This window comes from Phalaenopsis equestris, unplaced genomic scaffold, assembly GCF_001263595.1.
Source record: "Phalaenopsis equestris unplaced genomic scaffold, ASM126359v1 Scaffold234130, whole genome shotgun sequence".
Taxonomy (NCBI): Eukaryota; Viridiplantae; Streptophyta; class Magnoliopsida; order Asparagales; family Orchidaceae; genus Phalaenopsis; species Phalaenopsis equestris.
The window spans coordinates 64,001-87,047 of NW_018252054.1; the positions used below are offsets into that span (position 1 = coordinate 64,001).

The 23,047-nt window shown below is 35.0% G+C and overlaps 1 protein-coding gene across 2 annotated transcripts in view; it reads left to right on the forward strand.

The window, feature by feature from the left end:
* Nucleotides 1–23,047, forward strand: part of LOC110038840 (proteasome-associated protein ECM29 homolog) — a 192,424-nt gene that overhangs the window by 23,035 nt on the left and 146,342 nt on the right. For both annotated transcript variants that reach the window (XM_020743756.1, XM_020743757.1), the window contains exons 9-11: nucleotides 14,429–14,493; nucleotides 17,505–17,592; nucleotides 17,730–17,808. In XM_020743756.1, coding sequence (XP_020599415.1) covers nucleotides 14,429–14,493; nucleotides 17,505–17,592; nucleotides 17,730–17,808 — 232 coding nt within the window. The remainder of the gene's footprint in view (nucleotides 1–14,428; nucleotides 14,494–17,504; nucleotides 17,593–17,729; nucleotides 17,809–23,047) is intronic.

The window sequence follows — 23,047 nt, forward strand, 5'->3', positions numbered from 1 at the left end:
GGTTTCGGAGAAATCTACAAGGAGGTGTCCATGAACCTAATATGGAGATATGTAGTGAGGAATTTTAACCGCAATAAATGCTTGTCGTCTTTAAGAGAAAACAATTTGGAGAGATCACTTATAATCATAACAGTGACTCGCCAGATCAAAAGAAGGAAGTAAATCTTTTCCGCCGTACTGTTTGCAGTGATGAAAAACCATTAATGTAATTTTAGAGAAGCCAAGATTTTTGAATAAAAATAAATTTATCAAAATTTGGATGAATTCATCGAGTGATTCTAGATAGTGGCACGATTTTTTGAGTATAAGAACGTTCCACCTGACAGGTAGTCAAACTAGTCTCCATCAAACTCATAAAGAATTATTCTCTGTGGTGGGAGAACCTGAAGCGTCTTCGTCAGAGTGAGAAAAGATCTTTGCCTGATTTTATGATGGAAAGGAAAATGTAGTGTAAATACCTTCCTCTGCTTTAGCAACATAATATTTTCATGAAATTCCACCACTTGCGCCACATAGATTCTTCTGTGGAGGAGCACACAATTGAATTTGATCAACTCTTGCTGAAATGTGATTTAGTGGAATTACAAGAGCACATAATAACGAGGTATTTTGGAGGTCTGAGATCATCTATTAGTAATGTGGTGCAACTGCAATCGTATTAGTCCCTACACATACTCTAGCTTTAAAGGTGGAGAAATAACATTATCACCAGGTGATCGCCACACTTTACAGACAGGTCAACCTCATTATTAGGCAGTAATATTACACCTAGTGGAACACCTAAATCAATCTCACATGAGGACAAACCAATCTAGAGTGGAGAAAATGCGGTGACTACCAACACTAACACTCCCAGTTCTGTCATATCCTAGAAGTGTTTCAATTGCTATAATTTTGGGCGCATTACTTCTAATTAGCTAAATAGGAGAATAATATTTTTCTCGTAGCAGGGTGTAGTTGAGAAAATGTACAGGGACATGAGAGAATGAATACATTAATGAGGAATATTAGCTTGCAACTGACGAGGGAAAGATGTTAGTAATTCAAGTTGAGCTCATGAGAGAGACTTTAGCTGGTCTAATATTGATTTTTTTAGAAGGCAACAAGTCCAGAGAGCAAATACAAAAAATGAATGACGCCTGTTGAAATAATTGTTAAATATCACGACTGACATTTTACTTCTGGGATGGCTTCTACTTGGAAATTCAACATATCATAGATCTCATTCCATGCTAAACCAACTTGTCATGTGATGCGACCATTTGAGTATGAGAAATTACGAAAATATATTAAACAATAGATGGTTGAAGGCTTATTTCGTGAGAGTACTAGCCTAGATGTAGCTTTAGCTCTTATTGTGCTGAAAAAGGATGGTTATTTATTTTATTGGGGCAAAATTTGGAAGGATGTATGTGTTTTGCAATTGTGTGGAACAGACGTAAGCATATATTTTATAGTAAGATTACCTCAGACACAAAAAAAAAACAATTTTGTTATGGTGATATTAACTCCATTCCAAAAGCTTACATAGAAGAAAAAAGCATCTTCTAGCCGAGAAAAAATGACACTGGATTGCCTCATCACGTGATCATGACTTTCGTGACTCCAAACACATGACTTCTGCAATCTAGTGGAATTGAAAGCTTTTGCAATCACGGGTGTGCATAGCTCCAATATATATTTTTTTCAACTAGCTTTTATTTCTTTTTTGATTATTATTTTTATTTCTATTACTAAATAGGTTATTTTCTATTAGGTAACTTTTATATATATAGTGTGGTAGTTGTTTGGATTTTAGTTTTGTTGATTTAATGAATTTACGAGACTTTCTCCATTTTATGCTCTTCAGAGTGTTGTACCTTTTTCTTTTATATCCAGGTGATGGAGTCACCTCACTACCCAAATGTCACTGATTCAGAGTTTTCTTTGCTTTTTTTAGCCGGGACAATCGTTGATTGGTGTTCATTCCCATCTGAACGCCGCCATACTCTTTTATTATCAATCCCTTATCATTCCACAAACCCCCCTCTCGGCACAAAACTCGCTTTGTAAACAACTAGGAGCCCTAGAACAATATCATTGAGAGTTTTGAGAGTGAGAATTTGTGAGACTGGCGATGAGAGAGAGAAGGTGAGTGAGATAGGAGGACCATAAAACATAATATTTTTTCTTTAGCCATCAAAACCTTGGGGTCTTATTTATAAAAAGATAACTACCCTTAATATAATTAAGAAGAAAAAACTTATCTAAATATGAAATTTAAAAAAAAATGAAATAAAATAATTTTCTTAATCTATAAATCTTTTTGTAGAGCGTACAAATCATAATTAGTCCTGCCGTTGGTGTTGAATTTATGTCGTGATTGGATGGTTATCATAGTTGCTTTAGGGTATGAGAAGCTTTCTTCTGGAATGTTATTTTGAAGATTCTCGCCAGAATGATCTACACGGTTTACTCTGGTTTTTAAATTAACGAGTATTTGAAATTGAACTGATTTAGAAAACCTAAAGCAAATTGCCATATGTCAAATAAAAATTAAACCGAACATTTTGGAGTTAGCTTTTTATTTTGGTTCGTTTTTGCATGTTTCTATTTGGTTTTAAATGATTTTTAATTATCCGGTCTTGCTTCTTTTGCTCAAAATTAATTGGTGAATAACATATTACATGGATGAAGAAATCTGAGACCAAAAAGCAAATCAATTGATAAGTAATGCATTGTACTTAAATGGTTTGGTTTGATAAAAATTTTAAATCTAAACTATGTCAATTTAAACAAAAGGCTAAACCTTATTCTGTCTTAGTTGATCTGGTTCAAATTATTTAATCTGTTTCATGCCACTCTTTCATTAAGCAAACTAGAAGAATTTTGTTGCTCTCTTCACATTTTAGCCACAAATCATTTGACTTGGGATGGTGTCACCAATGAACCAAATTATGGATTTGGCATGAAGGTCCTATTGTAATCTCATCTAATTGAATTTACTCAACATCTAGAATTAGTGGAAGAATTGTAACTGGTGTAGTTGGTGAGGATGAAGAACTCCAATTTTGCAGATAAAGTGAGCAAAAATTGAGATGTGATATTTGGATTTTCTCGAATTACTTGAAAATTTTATTTCAAAATGAAATTGCCTAAACTTTATGTTGCTTGATCAAGAATTCTGGAACAGAAGTCACTTTTTATGGACTTTAAGCGTTTTTCAAAGATCAAAAACCAGATGCTTTTATAGATTATTACAAATGATCATATTTAACCCATTTGCCTCTCTCTGCAAAAAGGTGACCGATCGTTTTCTTCTATAATATGTCTTTCTTACATCTCTCCTTTTACAGGTTGAATTTTACTATTTCATGGCTGTTATAGTATATCTTTTTGTTTTTATTTCAATAAAATTCAAATTAGGTCTGCAAGAGCATCATTGCACTTGTTGAATAGCTTGATACATATTGCTGTAAGGTTTGTTTTTGTTCATTTATTTAAGAAATTAAATGAACTTGGATATAATTTTAGAAGTTGACATATAAATGAACAAGCTTGAACATTATTTATGTTCATAAACTAAGTGTTTGATTAAAAAAGATCATTTATTTATGCTCATGAACTTGCTTATTTGTTGTTTAACAAGTATTCGCCAAAGGTTTTGTGAAATGCTCATTTCATGATGATTTTATTTCTTATTTCAAAATTTGCTGCATGTTCTTATATTAATTTTCTTATACTTTATGTATTTAAAAAATTGTGTATATATTTTGAAGTATAATTATGCTGTAAATTTAAAGAAAAGCTAATCAAGTAAATTAAACTTATTGTTATAAAAATGTGATGTAACTAAATAATATAAATAATACTTAGTGAATTATGTCGTTTTTACTTAGAAGAAGTCATAAATCCATTTGTCTAGTAATAAGCATATTTTCTTAAATCACTAGCATTAAACATATAACTATCAAGGCTTAATTATAACATAAACTTGATAAGAAAAAATATTGACAAACATAAACAAGATCATAAAACTTTGGTCATATTCTAGTTTAAATTGAACTCCCTAACAAAATAAATATATGAGCTTGAACAAGGTAGCTTTCAACTGACTTGGTTGATTTACGACCTTAATTGAAACTCCACAAAGTAGAATTCTTTGCACTTGGGGCCATACTCATTCGTGCATTTATGTTCATTTATTTAGGTGCTATTTGGGATCACTTTTGCTTTTTTATTTCTAAAAACATATTTATTTAGTGTGAGTTGTATTTGTTTTTATTTTTTGTTTTTTAAAAAAAAATACTTATTTTTGAAAGTACTCAAAGTAATTTTAAGGTTTTTTGAGCGTGTTTAAAAATAATCATATTTTAATTAAAAATTTTAAATTAAAACATAAACAAAACAAAATAAGAACTAATAAAAAAAATAAAATTGATCCCAAATGGCTCCTTAATAAATTGAGCAACATTCGACAAATTTTTAGAAGCTTTTCATATAAATGAATTGGAATGTTAGCTTGCATGTTCATTTATATCTATAAACGTGGTCATTTTTTGTTTAACATGTAACTTGCTATGAGAATGTTAAAATACTCATTAATAGTTTATTTGCTTATTTGATGATTTATGTTCTGCTCTTGGGTCAAATTGTTTAATATTTTGTTCACTTTAAAAATTATGCAAATTTTTTTAGGTATAAATGATAAAAATATCAAATAATAACTACATATATAGATTGAAACCTTTTCTTATTCATTCTTGAAGTTCATTAAACAATTTAATTAAAATATAATGAATTTTATCAAATTTGATTATGATCTGTAACTCCAATTATGTTGGTAATTAAATCATATGTTTAAATTATTAACATCAAATAGCTCATTAGTTAGATTTTATTAAAGCTCAATTGCGGATTGAGCTTGATAAAAAAGCCTAAATAAGATTTTTAAACTTAAGTCTTGTTCAATTTCCGCATGAACTCAATAAATAAATAAAAAAATGAATAAGCTTGAATAAGACGTATTTTGCTCGATGCTTTTCATTTACAACCCTATTTATATCCTTAAAGGCATTATGTTTAACATTTATGATTATTGTCATATGATAACATTGTTTTCAAGGCATTATGCACATGACAATGTACATGGACTTTTGTTTCAATGCAAAAAACACAAAGTGACCAATTGGAGAGTTCATGACTTTTATATCATATATATATATATATTATGTGTATATAATAGTCATTTAAATAACCAAAGATAAGTACATAGAGAATAATTTTTATTAATCATTAGTATTTTTAACTATCTGATAGTTAAATAGAACTAAAGATATTATTAAAGAAGTGACGATTATTAAAGAAGTGATGAAAGAATATTCAAAATTTAAAACTTGCTTATGACCATGGTAGCGCAAAATGGGAAAGTATTAAGATAACTAGATAAGGTATCTAAAAGAATTTAAAATACTTTCCCATTATGTAATGGGAAAGTATTAAGATAACTCGAGGTCCCTTTCCTCCTTAGGTCTCGACAGTGCCATAAATTCATTTCTTTAACTTCTTCTTCTCTTTCTTCCTTCTTCGGCTAGGGCACAGTAGCTTCTCAATCTCTCCTGCTGTCTCTCTTGTTCGTTTCTATTTGATGGTTCAAATGAAGTGATGATCAAACGATATCATATTTGATCCAAAGGGATGCGTCTCTCCAATCGACTACACTTTTTATTTTTATTTATTTAATAAAATAATTATTTTCATTATTTTTTATTTCTATTATTACAATTTCCCCTCCTAAAAAAAATTTATCGTCCTGAAATAAGAGTTAAAATAAAACAACATACCTCAACCAAAAAGGTTTGGATATCTTTCTTGCATTTCAGAGACCTTTTCACATGTAGCACCCTTCTCTGAATCGTGCTTCAGCAAAATCTTCCCAAAAGAAATCTCTCTATTCCATAGCTTTATCACATCATAGTCTAGAATCCTTTCAGGTTCCTCAATATAAGTCAAATCAGGTTAAATATTAACTGAGTTTGCTACCACCCTACTAGCTTCATCTGTAATATACTTTCTTAGTGAAGAAATGTGGAATACATTATGCACAATTGTGTATGTGCTGGTAAAGGCAATTTGTAATCTATCTTCCCGATTCTCACTACAATCTCAAAAGGACCAACACATCCACTGCTCAATTTTCCATCCTTTCCAAAACGTTGCACACTTTTCAATGGACTGACATTGATAAAAACAAACTCTCAAACTTCAAACTCAACTGGTCCGTGCTTGACATCATAATATTTTCTCTGTTTATCCTTTACTGCTTTCAGTCTGTCTCTGATCAATCTAATCTTCTCAGTAGTATCATCAACCAAATCAGCTCCAATGATCTTTCTTTCACCTGTTTCAACCCAACTTAAATGTGTTATGCACTTCCTTCCATAAAAGGCTTCATATGGAGCATCACAATGCTAGTTTGGTAATCGTTATTATAAGCAAACTCTATCAAAGGTATATGTGATTCCCAACCTCTACCAAGTTCAAGAACACATAACCTTAGTAGACCTTTAAGGTTTGAACAGTCCACTCTGACCGATCATTTGTCTGAGGGTAAAATGCTGTACTAAAAATCGGCCGAGTACTCAAAGTTTCCTGAACTTTCTTCCATAATCTTGATGTAAACCTATCATCTCTGTCAGAGACAATAGACATCAGCACCCAAGACAACCTTGTTATTTGATCCTCATATATTCTGGCCAGCTTCTCAATTGGATTTGTCTGTTTAATATGTAAGAAATGAGCAAACTTAGTGGATCGATGAGTACCCATATGACATCACGACCCTGACAAGTTATAGGCAAACCAATCACAAAATAATTCACAATCTCCTCCAATTTCCACTCTGGAATTGGTAAATGTTGCAATTGACCTCCGGGACGCTGATGCTCTGCCTTCACTAGCTGACATGATGGACACTTGGCCACAAATTCTGGCACACTTCTCTTCAATCCTGGCCACCAAAACGTTTATTTGAGATCTTGATACATTTTATCTCCCTGGGTAAAAAGTATATCCAGATAAATGTGCTTTATCTATAATTTCTTTTCTTAGGTCATCAACATCTGGAACATAAATCCTGCTTTTACGTCTCAATAAACCATCCTAATCTAGCTCATACTTTTCTAAATTGCCTTTCTTAACCTGCTCTAGGATTTTGTGAATACCGCTATCTCTAGTTAGAGAATCTTCAATTCTGTCCTTTAAAGTTGGCCGCGCTGTCAACTGATATAACTGAACTATATTATCATCACCATAATCAACTATAATCAACCTTCGTCTCTCTAGATTTTTAATTAACTGTTCTTGTTGAGTAAATAATAATTCAAATTGCCTGAAGCTTTCCTACTCAACGAATCTGCCACAATATCTGCCTTCCCTAGATGATACTGAATATCTAAGTCATAATCTTTAATAAATTACAGCTATCTCTTCTGTATTAGGTTCAACTCTTTCTGAGTGATATATTTAAAATTCTGGTGGTCTATAAAAACTTCACATCTAATTTAGTACAAATAATTCCTTTAGATTTTAGTGCAAATACAACCGCAGCAAGCTCCAAGTCATGCGTAGGATAGTTCCTGTCATGATTTCTTAATTGATGTGATGCATATGCAATGACCTTACCATGCTGCATAAGTACACAACACAAACCTCTCAAAACGCATCATTGAAAAACTGAAATTCATCAGAACTTGATGGAATGACTAATACTGAAGAAGACATTTAACAAATCTCCAGCTTCTAAAAAGCCTCTTCATAACGATATGACCATTCAAACTTCACCGCCTTCTGAGTCAACCTTGATAACGACATAGCAATTTGTGAACACTCCTCAACTAACCTCCTGTTATAACCTGCCAGACTTAGAAAACTTCTGACCTCAGTGACTGTAGTAGGTATTGGTCAATCTGTAATTGTCTTCACCTTGTTCTGATCTATAGATATGCCATATCCACTGATAATGTGCCTAAGAAAAGCCACACTTTTAAGCCAAAATTCACACGTAGAAAATTTAGCATAAAGTGTATTCTCCTTCAAAATTTGTAGCACACACATAAATGATCTACATGACTTACTTCATCTCTTGAATATATCTGAATATCTACTATAAAGAATATTACAAAAGTATTCAGAAACTGTTTGAAGGCCCTGTTCATCGGGTTCATAAAAACTGCCGGTGCATTGTTCAGTCCAAATGACATCACCACAAATTCATATTGCCCATATCTGGTTCTGAAAATAGCCTTCGCTATGCCTTCTTTTTTAATTCTCACCTGGTGATAGCCTAACCTCAGATCAATATTTGAAAATACTGAAGCCCCTTCCAACTGATTAAATAAATCGTTAATACTCGACATTGGATATTTATTTTTAACAGTAAGCTTATTCAACTCCCTGTAATCAAGGCACAGGTTGAAGCTCCCATCATTCTTCATCACAAATAACATTGGAGCTCCCCAAAGTGAGGTTCTTTAGCTCCTGCAACTCTTTTAACTACCATTATGTAGGGTGCCTTGGATACAGACTCAATAGTGAAATCAATCTCTTGCACTGGTGGTAGCTTTGACAAGTCATCAAGAAACAACTCAGGTTATTCTTTTACCATTGGAATATAAGTCTTCACTTCCTTATAAGTATTTGTCACCCGAGCAAGAAAACTCTTCCATGATTCAATAATTTGCAAGCTTTCATGCTAGGTAATTATCATAGATGCCAGCTCTTTGTCACAAAAAAAAATTATCTTCTGCCTCCCCAAGTACATTTATTTTAACGGTTTTCTTATTGCAATCAATAATGACAGTTTTTCAGACATCCAATCTATGCCTAATATCACATCAAATTCCACCGAAGACAACACAATAAGTTGGGTATTGAAACCCTTTCCACCAATCATAAGCTTCACCTCACATGATTGTTCAACTTCCATAAAAGTACCGTTTAACATTTTAACTAATAGTATCACAAGAATGACATTCAATTGCATCGTTTTAGCCAGTTCATCAACTGTAAAACAATGTGATGCTCACAAATCAAATAGCACTCTTATTGGCCTTCTATGAAGATATATGATACATATCATTTAAAATTATAACATTAAGCATTTAAAGTTAATATATTAATATATTTATGCCCTTGTTTTGTGTATGGCATGCCATGAATTTTAAGATGCTTAAAGACTAAACATTCTGCTGAATCTGACCTATATTAGGCACTGATCCTGAAAATTCAACTGCCCTCGGTCTACCATAGCTCTTCTGAGGTGGTGCAGTGCTAGTCTCGGATTCCGTTGGAGCCTTCTAACCCAATTTAGAACAATTCTTCGCCATGTGTCCTAGTTAGTGGCACCAAAAGTAAGAATTCGATCCAGATAGACACTCACTCTTGTGAGACCTTTCACACTTGTCACATTTCTTTGCGTCAAACTGAGTGTCAACGCTGTTGGATCTAGTCTTCTTAGCACTTATACCGACTGACTGAAAAGACTACCTCTGAGAGCCTTGAGGAAACTTGGATCCCTTTGAATTTCTTCTCTTCTGAATGCCCTTCATCTGAGTAGCCTTCAGATCCAGCTCATTCCTTCTAGCTCTTTCCACCAGAACAAAGTAATCATCAATTCCAAGAGGAATCAATGACTGCCTAACCATATTCCTTAGCCTAGACAAAAATCGGTGGCACTTCTCTGCATTAGGGATCAACTGTGGTGCATAACCAGAGAGCATGGCGAATCCAACTTTATTTTGCATAATCGAGCGATCACCCTTGACCAACCTGATAAACTTGTTCTGCATTTGTCTCCTGACAAACAATGGTACATATCAGTCTTTGAAGGTGCTCACGAACTCGCCCCACAGAATCTTATGACTGGCTTTACCACCAAATTTCCTTTGCAACTGTCCATGCCATCTCTCTGCTTCTCCCTCCAATGCAAAAGTTGCCAATATAACCATCCTCTCAAGAGGACAGTACAATCCATCGAAGATCTTCTCTACTCACAACAACCAGTTTTCAGCATCCATTGGACCTTCTTCTCCAGAATAAAGAGGTGGTCTCATGTCCTGAAATAATTTCAGGTACTTATTCATCAGACCCCCTCCATTGGAACTGACCTGAGCCTGAGAGTTCTTAATCATATGAGTTACTACAGTCATCATCTCGGTATATGCATCTGCATTTATAGAAACTTGCGGGGGTGTAACAACTTCTACTCTATCATCTTTAGAATCATCCCCCTGATTTTCCATATTTATGAAATAACATGAAAGAGATTATAATTAGATACGATTGAATTCTTTATCAACATTACTTATGAATTAAAGTAATCATTCTAATGACTCTTTTAGATCATGATCTAACATAATCTGTCTCTGATACCATTTTTGTCACGACTCGACTCGGTGCTTAGAATTACCTAAGACGGAAATAATGGTCAGACGCTATTACATTTTTCTTAAAAAAACCTTCGAATACATATAAAAGTGTCAATAATCCACAAATTGCAATAATTTTTAAATTAATCAGAAACAATAACATTCAAAACTAACATCTCAAGCCAATATTAAACATAATATCATTGTCTGAAAGAACAATAAAAAGAAACTTTCCTCATAAGAATTCTACCTAGAAGCAATGTTCCTCTGGTAAACAAAATCTCTCTTATCTGACATATCCCCAAAAGTTTTTCTTCTCTTGAAAGAAAACATTAAGTGCAACTTAGTGAACAATTATAATCTAATATGCATTAAATTTCTTATGCTATGTTATGGATGAATGATCAAAGAAAAATACAAAAAAGTTCACTAAAATTTTAGTTTTAGCTCTTCCCGTTCCACTTTAAGTAATTACTGTTCTAAACCTTTTTAAAAGTCATAATAAAATTATTGTCATGCCTGAAGATATCATAAAAAAATGTGTCCGAAGTCACTTTCAAAATGTGCTTGAAGGCACCCTTAATTTGCACTACAAGACACACTTTTACCATTCCTTTAATGTGCACGAGTACATTACATCCCCTACTAGTACCTCCTGGGGGTAATCTTGCATTTCTTAAATTTTTAACTTTTATTTCCTTTCATTTTAGTTATTTCCTTTTTTTTTTTTTAACATTAAGAATTCTTTCTAATTATTTATTTAATAAGCTTTAAATTTAATACATATAAGAAAATAATTACTCACCTTAGCTTTAAAAGACCTTTGAAATACTTAATGCTTCACTTCGCTTCTTATCACGTAGACCAATTAAATATGCATATAACTAAGTTCTATATCCTAAAGAAACTTATATTTACATATAAAAGAATTATTAAAATGTTAACATCTTTTAGCTTTAGGTTCCTTTATCTCCTTCAAATCCCAAGATTTTTTTAGGTTCATCCTCACTTATGAACAGTAAGAAAATTTAATAACGTTACTTTAACTAATTATATTATTAATTTCAATAACACCAGAAGACTTAACTTTTTATCTCATAGGTTTTGAGTTTGATCTCCTCCCTTGCTTGCTTCACAAACTTCTCCTTCAAAGTTGAAATTCCTAATTATTTGAGTCTTGATTTCTAAAGACTTTCCATTAATATTATTTAATAAAATACCCTCACACACATAATAAATTCATTAATCAATTTAATGAAACCCAACGTACCTCAAAATCTTTTGGGTGCTCGACAATCTTCCTTTTCCTTTTCACTTGAAAATTGTGTTACTTCTTTCGTAAAATTCAGAATTTTGATAAATTTGTTCCTGATTCAAATAACTTTCTATTAACACTTATTTTATCAAACTCATAATCACATACTCTCGTATAAAATAATATACTAATTAACTAAAATATATATTCTTACCTTCATATATTGTTTGGCCTGCCTTGACTCTCATGCGAAAAAGATTGTTCCTTGCTTCTTTGTCCTGCCTTCAGCTCAATTGTGTGAGCTCCCTTCCTTTCTTCTTCTTCGATTGCAGCGCAATCCAATGGAGTACGCTGATTACCGTTCCTCTATCTTCCTTTAGCCTGGATTAAATGCAGAGAAGTGCGAGTCATCTTCTCTTATTCTTCCTGTACACGAGCACCGCAGGAAGATTCTCTCTTCCTTCTTTGGCTTCAACTCCCCTCAACAAAGCAGCGCATGCAGAGGTTTCGACTCCCTTCATCCTCTTTGATCGCTGCTCGATCTGGATAAGCCCTCAACACTCGACGTCCCTTTCCTCAGGTTTGGACAGTGCCGCAAAACCCTTACTTCGACTTCTCTTTTTCTCCTTCTTCCTTCTTCGGCTAGGCACAATAACTTCTCAATATCTCCCGCTTTCTCTCGTTCGCTTCTTTCGCTTCTATTCGATGGTTCAAATGAAGAGATGATCGAACGATATCATATGTTTGATCCGAAGGGATGCGTCCCTCCAAATGGCTGCACTTCTCATTTTTATTCATTTAATAATAATAATAATAATAATAATATTATTATTTCTGTTATTACAAGATAACTAATAAGTAACAACGTAATGGTTATGATAAATAACAAACAAATGTTTCTCCGTAGTTATTATGGTAGATGCTTAATAGAAAATTGAAATATGAATTAAAACTTTTTTTTGCGCTAACTTAAGTGCATGCAACTATTGATGAGATGTGGTAGGGCAATGCGACACATGTGCTATATGCTTGTGTTTCACATGTAAGAATGTACATCGCCAATACATTTCTTCAGTTTGCCCCCAAAGTGTACTTTTGATTACGCTGTGTTATATTAAGGGCAGTTGATTTTTTTGTTATTATTTTCTTATGATTTTTTAATCTTTATTTTAGTTGCAAGTTTAATATTATGATTTGTAAGCTGTTTATGCTAAATTTGATTATTAGTTTCGTCTTTTATGATTTTCTATTCTTAATAGAGATGAAGAGGTCATGCAAAAAGTAAACAATGATTATTATATAGAATGATGTTTGACATGCTTTTCACTCCTCTTAAGTTGTGTTCATGATTCTCCTCTTGTCCTTGTTTCCCTCTTTTTTGCCTCTCTTTCACCACAAATCTTCTATGATTTCCTAATAGGGTTGTGGTGTTTGTAACATAAAGATGCCATATGGGTTTGAGAAGTAGTGAGAATTAAAATAAGGGAAGAATAATGCCGGAAGAGAATTTATGAAGTGAGGGGACCAGAGGGAAATAAGTAAGAGGACATGACAAGAGTGGGTAATGGAGAGTGAATTGGAAGTAACCTATAAGATTAGTATGTTTGAAGATGATATGGGGAGAGAGTCTTAGAGATAGAATGAGGAGAGAGACAAACTAGTGAGAGAGTAGAGAAGGGGAATCATGCATCAATGCTATACAGAGTTCTGAAAGCCTTTCTGGTTTTTTTTATTATCTCATCGAAAATTTTTTAGCCTAGTTGCAAGAGAAAAAGACCCTTAATAAAAATGTTTTTTTAAGCTAAGAGAAAAATTAACCTCTCTGCTATATTATTAGTTACATGAGTATTAATAATGATGATAACTCTAAGCAAATAGCTAAATGAATATATTAAAATGAAGTTTGTTTTGTGTTAAATTTAAAATTTATAAAATATTAGTAAAAATACTTGATGACTTTAGGCAATTTTATTGGAAAATTGTGCACAGATTATATTTTGTAATAAGGCTATATATTTAAATTAGCATCCTACGTATTATTAGTTAGGCTCAATGTAAACATGAGTTCATCTTGTACTCAAAAAGAAACTTATATAACAGATTGAGCAAGATTTTAAAATTTGAGTAATTTTCAAGCTTGATTTGAACTTTATTAGAAAAGATACGAACGAGATTGAGCTCAAAGGGTCTCAGTTTGACTTGTGCCATTCATAGCTCATGTTTCATGTCAAAATACTTAATTTTGCTGAAGTTCAATACTTCAATTTAAAGAAGTCTGTATATTATTTGGTGAAAATCTACTACGTATAATGTGCAATGATTTCTGATGCATTAAGCAAATTTGAAACTGCGATGATGCAAGATTTTATTGTTGATAAGTGTTCTGATCAAGATTGTTTTTTATTTAAAAAAAATAAACATGGTTTATTTTTTATGGTATTTTGTATTTGAACTGCAGCAATGGTTTGAGGCATGTATGCCAGACTATTAAAGTTTTATTTCATGTAGAAACACGTATCTCAGTTTGCAGGAGTGTACATGAAGCTCCTTACAAATTTGAAAATTTATTTCAGTTTAAAACATTTGCTAGAGTTTACTTTCCAGTGTTATTGCATACGAATCAAGCATTACTGCTGTAATGGGTGTTAACTCCATTTCTTTTCAGAAGCTTTCTTTAGTTATTTTGTTGTCATTATTCCATCACGAAGCTCATGTTGAAATTGACCTTCACAAGTCTGTAAATAAAGTACATGTTTTCCTGTGATAGGAAGCGGGACAACATCAAGACTGAAACAGTTGGGAATGGAGTTTACTGTCTGGGTGTTTAAACATGTATGCACAAACTAATAAATTTAGTTCATTTTCTTTCTTTGGGTAATTAAATTCGCTTTTGTTCAATAAAGTGTTATGCAATTTTTTAATTACTTTGATATAAAATTTTAAATGTTACTCTTGCAGTACCAATTTGCACATATTTTAGTACTTGGGTCTATGTTGAAGGGACCTAACTGTGTTAAGGAAAAGGTATGGGCAATATAGATGTAGAGAGGAGGGAAAGTTGCGATTCGAAGGGATCAGGAAAGCATAGATCAACAAAGATTATAGAGTTGAGAGGAGACCTTCAGTGGGAGGAATTTGAATAAGTGAGTGAGGGATGGAGGGGAGATTAAAAGAGGTAAAAGGATAAAGGGAATGGAGGATATGGAGTGAACTGAGGAAGGACGAGGAGCACATTATGTGGGATAGAAAGATTTTAGCCATGAAAGTGGAAGAGGATGGTGATTAGAAGACTTGATGTTGGGGTTGGGTGGTTGGGGATGGTGGCTGTGTGAAGGTGTGCCTGCAGCTGTTGACCTGTGATGATGATTGATGAACAAGTTTGGTATTGAATTTTCATGGTGGTTTGTGAATTAAAAACTGTTCTTTCAATAACTTCGTGTTTTAGCTTCCTTAGGAGAGTGCTGAAAGTGCATGAAGCTGTGGACTTCAAATAGAATTGATGCGGGAGCTTCCCGCGCAAATATTTTTGATACTGTAGTACCGCAGGAGATGTGCCAAAACAGTTTTGTTTTCTTTTCTTATGCTTTCTTTCCTATCATCCTTCATTCATTTTTAGTCATTTCTTGTATATGTGTTGTAATAGGTTTTGGAATAGGAGGCTTTGTTGTGTTTCTATTTAGGCCAGTTGTCGGCATCCCTTTCTCTCTTCGAGGGCTATATCTGAAGGTTTGGTGGTACGCCTGCTGTATCTCTTTGCCAAGGTGGTGATTATCTTTCTTATCCTTTTCCACATCCCTCTCACGTCGCTCCCGACTGCTTTGTCCCTGCTGCAGCCACCCAGGACAACAACCATTACTGTTTTTTCCTTACAGTTTCCCCATTTTCAGGTGCCTCCCCCCTTCTTCACCTCGCGCACATCCGACACAACCCTCACCCTTCCCGAACCTTCCCGCATCACTCTCAGTTACCGATCCTCATTGTCGCCATCAGGAAAACTGCTATTTTCCTGCTGTCCAACATCATTCTGACTTGCTGCCATTTGGATTGAAACCTACCACACCGTACAACACTCATCTTGCTGCCTTGCAGTCCACAACTCTTTTCCTTCGCTGCTCCTTGGTGTCCCAGCCCCCGCTTCATTGCCAACACAATTCCAACATCTCCTTTTGCTATTCCAACCACCTAGAACTCATTTTAGCCAGTTACCTTCACTCTTCGACCACCTAGCTGACCTCTATGACGCATCTATGGAGCCCCAGTGCCAACTTGTTTCATGTTTGTTGTAATTTCTTTTGCATGTGTTAGATCGTAATTGAATATTTGCTTTAAACAATAATATTAACTTCTCTTATTGTGGTTTGGGTTAACTTTGGTATCAAATTTAGCCTAACTCTAGTCCTATCATAGGGTTTCTAGCCTTCACCAATACCCAACCCTATCTTCACTCATCATTTTTTTTTTCAGCCCTACATCACCCATACACACATCTTTCTACCCGCCACACTCAAAATCGAATCATATCTTTGAGGAAACAATTGACGGAACGTGAAGAAAAGACACAGGAAGAGGTAGCCGATGAGCGTGGTAGTTTGATTCGAAGAGGGAGGGGGAGGCCACAAGGTTGGTTCGTGAGGATATCCATGCACATACACTTTCAGTTGTGATTATGACAAAACAGAATGGATACCTATTCTATCAAGATGTGCTTTGGAATGTCAACGACAACAACTTGACTCTCAGAGATTATAACGTTTCTGTCACCTTTAATGTGGCTAACCAGACACCATACCATGAGAAGATAAGAAATTTTGATAGATGGGTCAAAGCTCCCCCATAATCGGGAGATTGATGCGGGGAGCTTTTCACATAAACATTTCCGCTGTAATGTAGTTGCTGCAATACCGCAGGATTCACTATTGTGGGAGACGGGCCGAAGCAATTCTGTTTTTCTTTCATATGCTTTCATTTCAATTATCTTTCATTCCTTAGTTCTTTTCTATATATGTGTTGTATTGGAGTTTGGAAGAGGAGGTTCTGTCATGTTTCTGTTCAGAACAACTTTTAGTGTCCATTTCTTCCTTAGAGAGCTGTATTCGAGGGTTTGATTGGTGCTCCATCTATATCTCTTTTCCTAGGTGGTGATTATCTTTCTTTTTCCTTTCAACATCTCTCTCACGTTGCTCTCGGCTGCTCTGTCCCTGCTGCAGCCACCCAACACAACAACTATTGTTGTTTTTTTCATAGAGTTTACCCATTTCCTGCCGTCTCCCTCCTTTCCCAGCCTTGCTGACATCCCAAACAGCCGCCTCCACCCTTCCCCAACCTTCCCGCATCACTCCCAGTCCAAAACCCCTCCCTTTCATTGCTCCTCGCTGTCCTAGCCCTCCGCAGAACGTAATTTGGGCCCATCTTGCTGTTCCTACCACCCAAAACCCATTTCAGACACCTACCTCCGCTCCTCGACTACCTAGCTGACCTCCACCATCCATGAATCAAGCCCCATTGTGAGTTTGTGTCGTGTTTATTGCAATTTTTCTTTCAAGTGTGTTTGATTGTAACCGCGTATTTGCTTTCGCTAACAATATTAGCTTTTCCTTATTGTGGTTTGGGTTAACTCTTGTATCATAAAATGTATCTAAAAACATACATATAAAGTTGATTTGTACATTTTCTTGTCAATTCAACACAATACTTTTTTTTCATTATTAACGCTCAAACTACATATTTTTTGTTGGGGGTTTTAGCCTGATTGAGGTAGTGCTCAATAACATTTCTATTGAAGTCCTTGAAGCAGTAATTTTACTATATAGTTTTCTCTATCAACTTCTTTATTTCTTACACAGGCATTAATCGATCGATTAAAACTTATGGGTCCTGTCATCCTGAATGCGATTTCGAGGCAACTTGATGGCTCTTCACTTGCTGAAACAGGTTCACTGCTATTCTTATTTATTTTCCCCTTATCAAGTTTCCAGAAATTGTTAAGCTCTTGCATCATACAATTTTATTTATTTTTTAGATTTTCATACTAAATTGCTGAATTGATATGAAAGCTAAATTTCATCCAGATGCTATTGCTAAAGATGCTAAATCTTTTGCTTTCCAAGCAATAGGTCTGCTTGCTGCTCGGATGCCCCAACTTTTCAGGTATGTCTTTATTTTCAATTTAAAAATCATTGCTATCCTACGCCTTAATCAGAAAGGTTGATGGTTGGTTGATTTTAGGTTAATAAACACTACAAACTTTATGCCAAAATAGGATTAAAAAAAATGATGTATTAGAGTAAAATATAAATTAATGAATATGGCCTAGGAATAAGGGGATCTTTGTTGCCTTTAACTAATTATTATCAAGCTTGTATGTGTCACAAATGCATATTGACAAAAGGGCCCTCTAGAAGAACCCCCAAGTTCATATAACTTAAAAATAAAGTGATATTGGTTGCCTTGATACCAAATTCATATATGTCAAAAACCATAGCAACCTAAATTCATCCAGAAGAGCCTTTATGGTCATATATCTCATCATAGATTTTCAAAACAAGAATCAAGCAAGAAAATTAGGTTTATGTATTTAGGGTTTGTGAGACATTTCCTAACTTTTGAATTGTAGGAATTGGGAGAGATCTTCGACCTCTTAAATTTTAGGTGTTTATCAATGTATTCTTTTTGAGTTGTTTGGATTATTGAAGAAAAAATGTGTATCTGCCCTTATTTGTCAAAAAAATCATGCTGATGGCTTTTCACAATTATATTCACGTCATCTTACAATAGATGACATTGATTTTAATAGTACTGACGAAAATCAGTCGACAGTTCTTTCAGAAGCATATGAGTTTCAATTGGGGTTGTCTATATCACATAATGTTTGTGATATCGTTGGAGATATGATTGAGTTGAAAGAACAATTAATAAATGCAATAGTTAATGAGTGATTATTGTATGCCATGATATGAGGACAAATTATTAATCTCTTTTTTTTAACTCTTTTCAATGAACATGTCATTCTATTTGTGGATCTTTTCATAATCTTGTGTTTTTTGCTTTCTATAAGCATATCGTATTTTATCTCACTTCCTACCCTAGCATCAACACCCCAACTTTCTCTCCCTCCATTCTTTTTTCCCATGTGTTGAGAGTAAAACCCCCTATCTTGATCATTGTCTGACCCCATTGTTCCTGTTATTCTCTCCCTCCTCTAACATCAACTCCCCATGTATCTTGTCTCTGTAAGGCGCTTGAGTGTCGCTCCCAGTCGTGGCCAATTATTCTTATCTTGTGCAACCTCTCTTTGGACTTACGCTGTTTGAGCTTTTGGTATCGTTGTGGTTGTCAAAGTTTGTTTCAACACTCCATTTGTGTTGCTCTTGTCGGCCTTCTTCATCTGGTTTTTTGTCCTCCACCATCTGGGATAGCTCCACAATCTTCTTCAATTCCTTTGGTCTCAATAATCAGAGTGCTGCCCATATGTTGGATTTTAGGCCCTTCATGAAATTTTCCTCAAAAATCCCCCTTAGCAGTTCCGACAATAGCTCATTTCTCTTCTTATATTCTATGACAGTCCTCTTCTGAGTCAAGACATTGAATTGTTCGTATATGTTTCCTTTTCGAATGACTCAGAAACGTTCCAATAAACAATCCTTAAATTCTTCCATTGAACTGATCGAATATCTTATCTAGCCTCCCTCCACTAAAACCAGCTAGAGTTCTCATCCAAACATATCCCTGCCTCCATGAGTTTCTCCTGCCCCCATCTAGCTCATTCATAGAGAAGTATTGCTCCACCCTTTACACCCTCTATTATGCGTCTTCCTCATGGCATCTTCAACTTCCTAACCTTAACTTCTCAACCATCTACCCCAATCAGAGTCATGAGAGGATGTTCCTGTAGTTGGATGCTTTCCTCCTCTTATTCCCCTCGTCCAATCTCTTTTCCTTTAGATTTAGCCAATGAATCTCCGGTCGACCCTTGGGTAGGGTTTGCAAACTGAACCCTTGATGGGGTCATGGATTGCAATTAATAAGCTTCCTTAGCATCTCCTCCAAGCTCTCGAATCGGTTGTCAATGGCAGAAAACCTTTCTTCTATCCTGAATTTAAGTTACCCCACCTCTTCCTCCAATTTTTTCTCCAAATCTTCTATTTTATTTTCTACCATTATTCATGAGAAATTTTCGATCGCAGAAGACGGAAGCACCCATGCATTAAAATGCCGTCAATGATTTCCCAAAATTCCTGGATCTCGTATGTATCGTGAGATAAGGCCGATATGATTTGTCGAATTGCTATTTTCTGCGGTGCCAACTCTGAAATTCCAAAAATTTCAGTTGTTTCATTCGTCTGACAAGTGACTATACCTTGAAATGCAATTTTTAAATAATTCTTTGCTAAATCAGAAAACTATGACACTAATCGTCGTGGTTCAGGCTTGACTATCCTTTTGCTGGCTCTATTTGCGGTTTTTTCGAAGACGGAACTACAACATAAAAATTGCGCTTCCGGATGGGAGTTTTGATTGTCGGTATGCCAATGCCATGACCCCGTAGTTGCTTTTGCAGCTAGCTTGGTCGCGACAGGATCTCGAGGGCAGAGTGGATGGAGGAGAATACATGCGGCTCTTCACTGTAAGCCATTACCTCATATCCGTAGCCCTAATGGCTACTGCTTCGCGCGAGTACGACGATGAAGGAGGTGAGTTTCAGGTCTAGGTATGCCGCGATTTTTTTCTGTTAGCTCCAATCACGATTGTTTTATGAGGCGAAGTCACAAAATCATCTGTATGCCGCGATCCTCCATGCAAGCTTTAATCGCAATTGCATGACGATCCCGAACATTGTTTCCCAAAAATTTTGCTTTAATACTAATTTGATACGATTCGAGGCAGAAATTGGCATGATTATTTCAAGAAACTAGGGAAATCACAATTTTTTTTTCAATAATCCAAACAACTCAAGAAAAATACAATGATAAACACCTACAATTCGAGAGGTAGGCGATTTATTCAAATTCCTACAATTCGAGAGATAGGAAATCTCTCCCAAACCCTAAACCTAAGTCTTACAACTCATTCTCATGCATAAACCTAACCCTAAACATAATTAATCTATTTATATCTAACAATGATAATAATAAAAGACTAAATTATTCTTAGGCGTATGAAAGATAAAATTGCCCTTAGGTTAGGATTCCGACATAACACAAGCACACAACCACATTCTTCATCTACTTCTTGAAAGGATATGCATGTATATTTTGAAGAATGACTCTTTTTTTTTTCCATATATCAAGCATTCTTTAAATAACCCCTCATAAAAAAGAATGTCTTTTGTTAAATACTTCTTTTCTCCCACAAACTATTTTGCTTGCCCGTCCAAAATCTGGGATGTGATATCCGTTTGAGGATGTGACTTAAGAAACCCATGCTATAAAGGATAACTAGCGTCAGCTAGATAATATTTTCTTACATAGAATTTATTTAATAATACACATTATAAAATAAGCTATAAAATTTATTTGTTTGCATATTAATCTTGAAGAGATATTGGAAAATGATAATGGCTATTTCGTACAACAAAATCTAAGATCTGAGTATCATGTGCACCACCATCCCATCCAACTATTACAAAGGTGAAACACATATTGAAATCACATGCATCTATAATATGCTATGTTGATTAGCCATAATGTTCGATATACACAACCTTTTGACTTTTAGGTATACGTTCATCAGTATGTTCCGTAAAAATATGCATTTGCATTAATATATCAAAAAGTTATAAAAACTATGCTTATGTGCGTATGTAGGATGTACAAAAATGAGCTCTGTCATCTACAAGTATAGTAGAAAGTTCCTTATCTTCACCTATATGCAACAAAACGAAAGAACCATTATTTGCACACTTGACACAAAAGTGAGCGGCCCTATTACAATCTCTGGGGATATGTACAAATAATACTTGCTTAAAAGGCAAAAGAAAGGCGAGATTTGGTGTCTCAAGTGGTCGATGGCTCCAAAATTCTATTCATATCAATACTAAAAAGTGCTGATATTAGTGTGTTGTCATTTTTGATGATATGCCCTTTGCATTCTTGCATCCACAGTTGGCAAATCTCTTGGATTGATTTAATGGCTTGAAGCTCCGCTTGAGTGCTGTCCCAATGCTGAAATGATGTCCCGTAGCAATAATATCGCAGCCTTGATCATCTCGAATGATGCATCCAATGCAGGTTGTTCAATAGGGTAGGAGAGCTCCGTCGACGTTAATTTTAAGCCATTCGGGAGGGGGAGGATGCCAGAAAAGGGTAGAGGAAACTGGCCCACGTGGTCGGCTGGCATCCCATTGCTCTCAGAAAAGGTAAATGTATGTCTTCGTTAGCGTTTCTAAGATAGTGGAAGTAATGACAGTAGGATTATTGTGAGTAGCATGATGAGTTTTGGCGTTACGGGTACACCAACAAAAGTGAACGATGTAGCATATGCATCGAAGCGGTGCAACACTATTTCCTTGGAGCTTGCTTAGCTTTTCGACCGCCTCATCAAAAGTGTTGAACGCGGGTATCTTGATGCCCCAAGGCTCCAAAATACCTTGCATAAAAGCAAAAATTTAGAAAGAATGTGGTTGCTGTCCTCTGCTTGGTTGGATCTCCAAGGGCATTTCGTGACCTTATTGGGGCCCCTCCTGATGAGCCAAACACGAGTGGGGATGGCGTTGTAGAGAATTCTCCACTAGAAAAAGGTTCTTGTGGGTGAATATGAAGCTTATTAACCAATATAAATTAGCTCATGCAGAATTGAATGCTGCTTCATAAGCTAAAGCAATGATAGAATTCCCGGTATGTATTTTGGTAAGCTCAAGGCAATCCTTTAACATAGAGTGGACCTTGATTTGAAGACTTTTGTCCCGCAAAACTCTTCCATAAGAATCCCAAAGACCCTTGTAATTCTATTCTCCATTCTCCATTAAGTTAGACCTGTAAACTTGCTGTCGCGATGGTGTTAACTGGGCATGACCATCTCACTATGGGGGTGTCGTAAATCCATGCATCATCAATTGTTAATGAAACCACTGCGAAAGAGTCACTTTTGAATTCACCGTGAAACTATATTGCAGGATTTAAGAAAAATTTAAGAATGCAAAATTAAAATAATCAGAAAATCACACGAGAATTTATGTGAAAAAACTCGAGAACGAGAAAAAACCACGGAGTCACACCAGTATAAATTTTCACTATGAAATTCAGAAGATTTTACAAAGAACTCATACAAGTTTTCTCTCAACACAAAGAAAACTTATAGGACTCGCTTCACAATCTTCTCTCTCCGATCCGATTCAGAAAATCATGCGGAATTATGGAAATTCACCACTTTGACACTCCTCATCTTTACC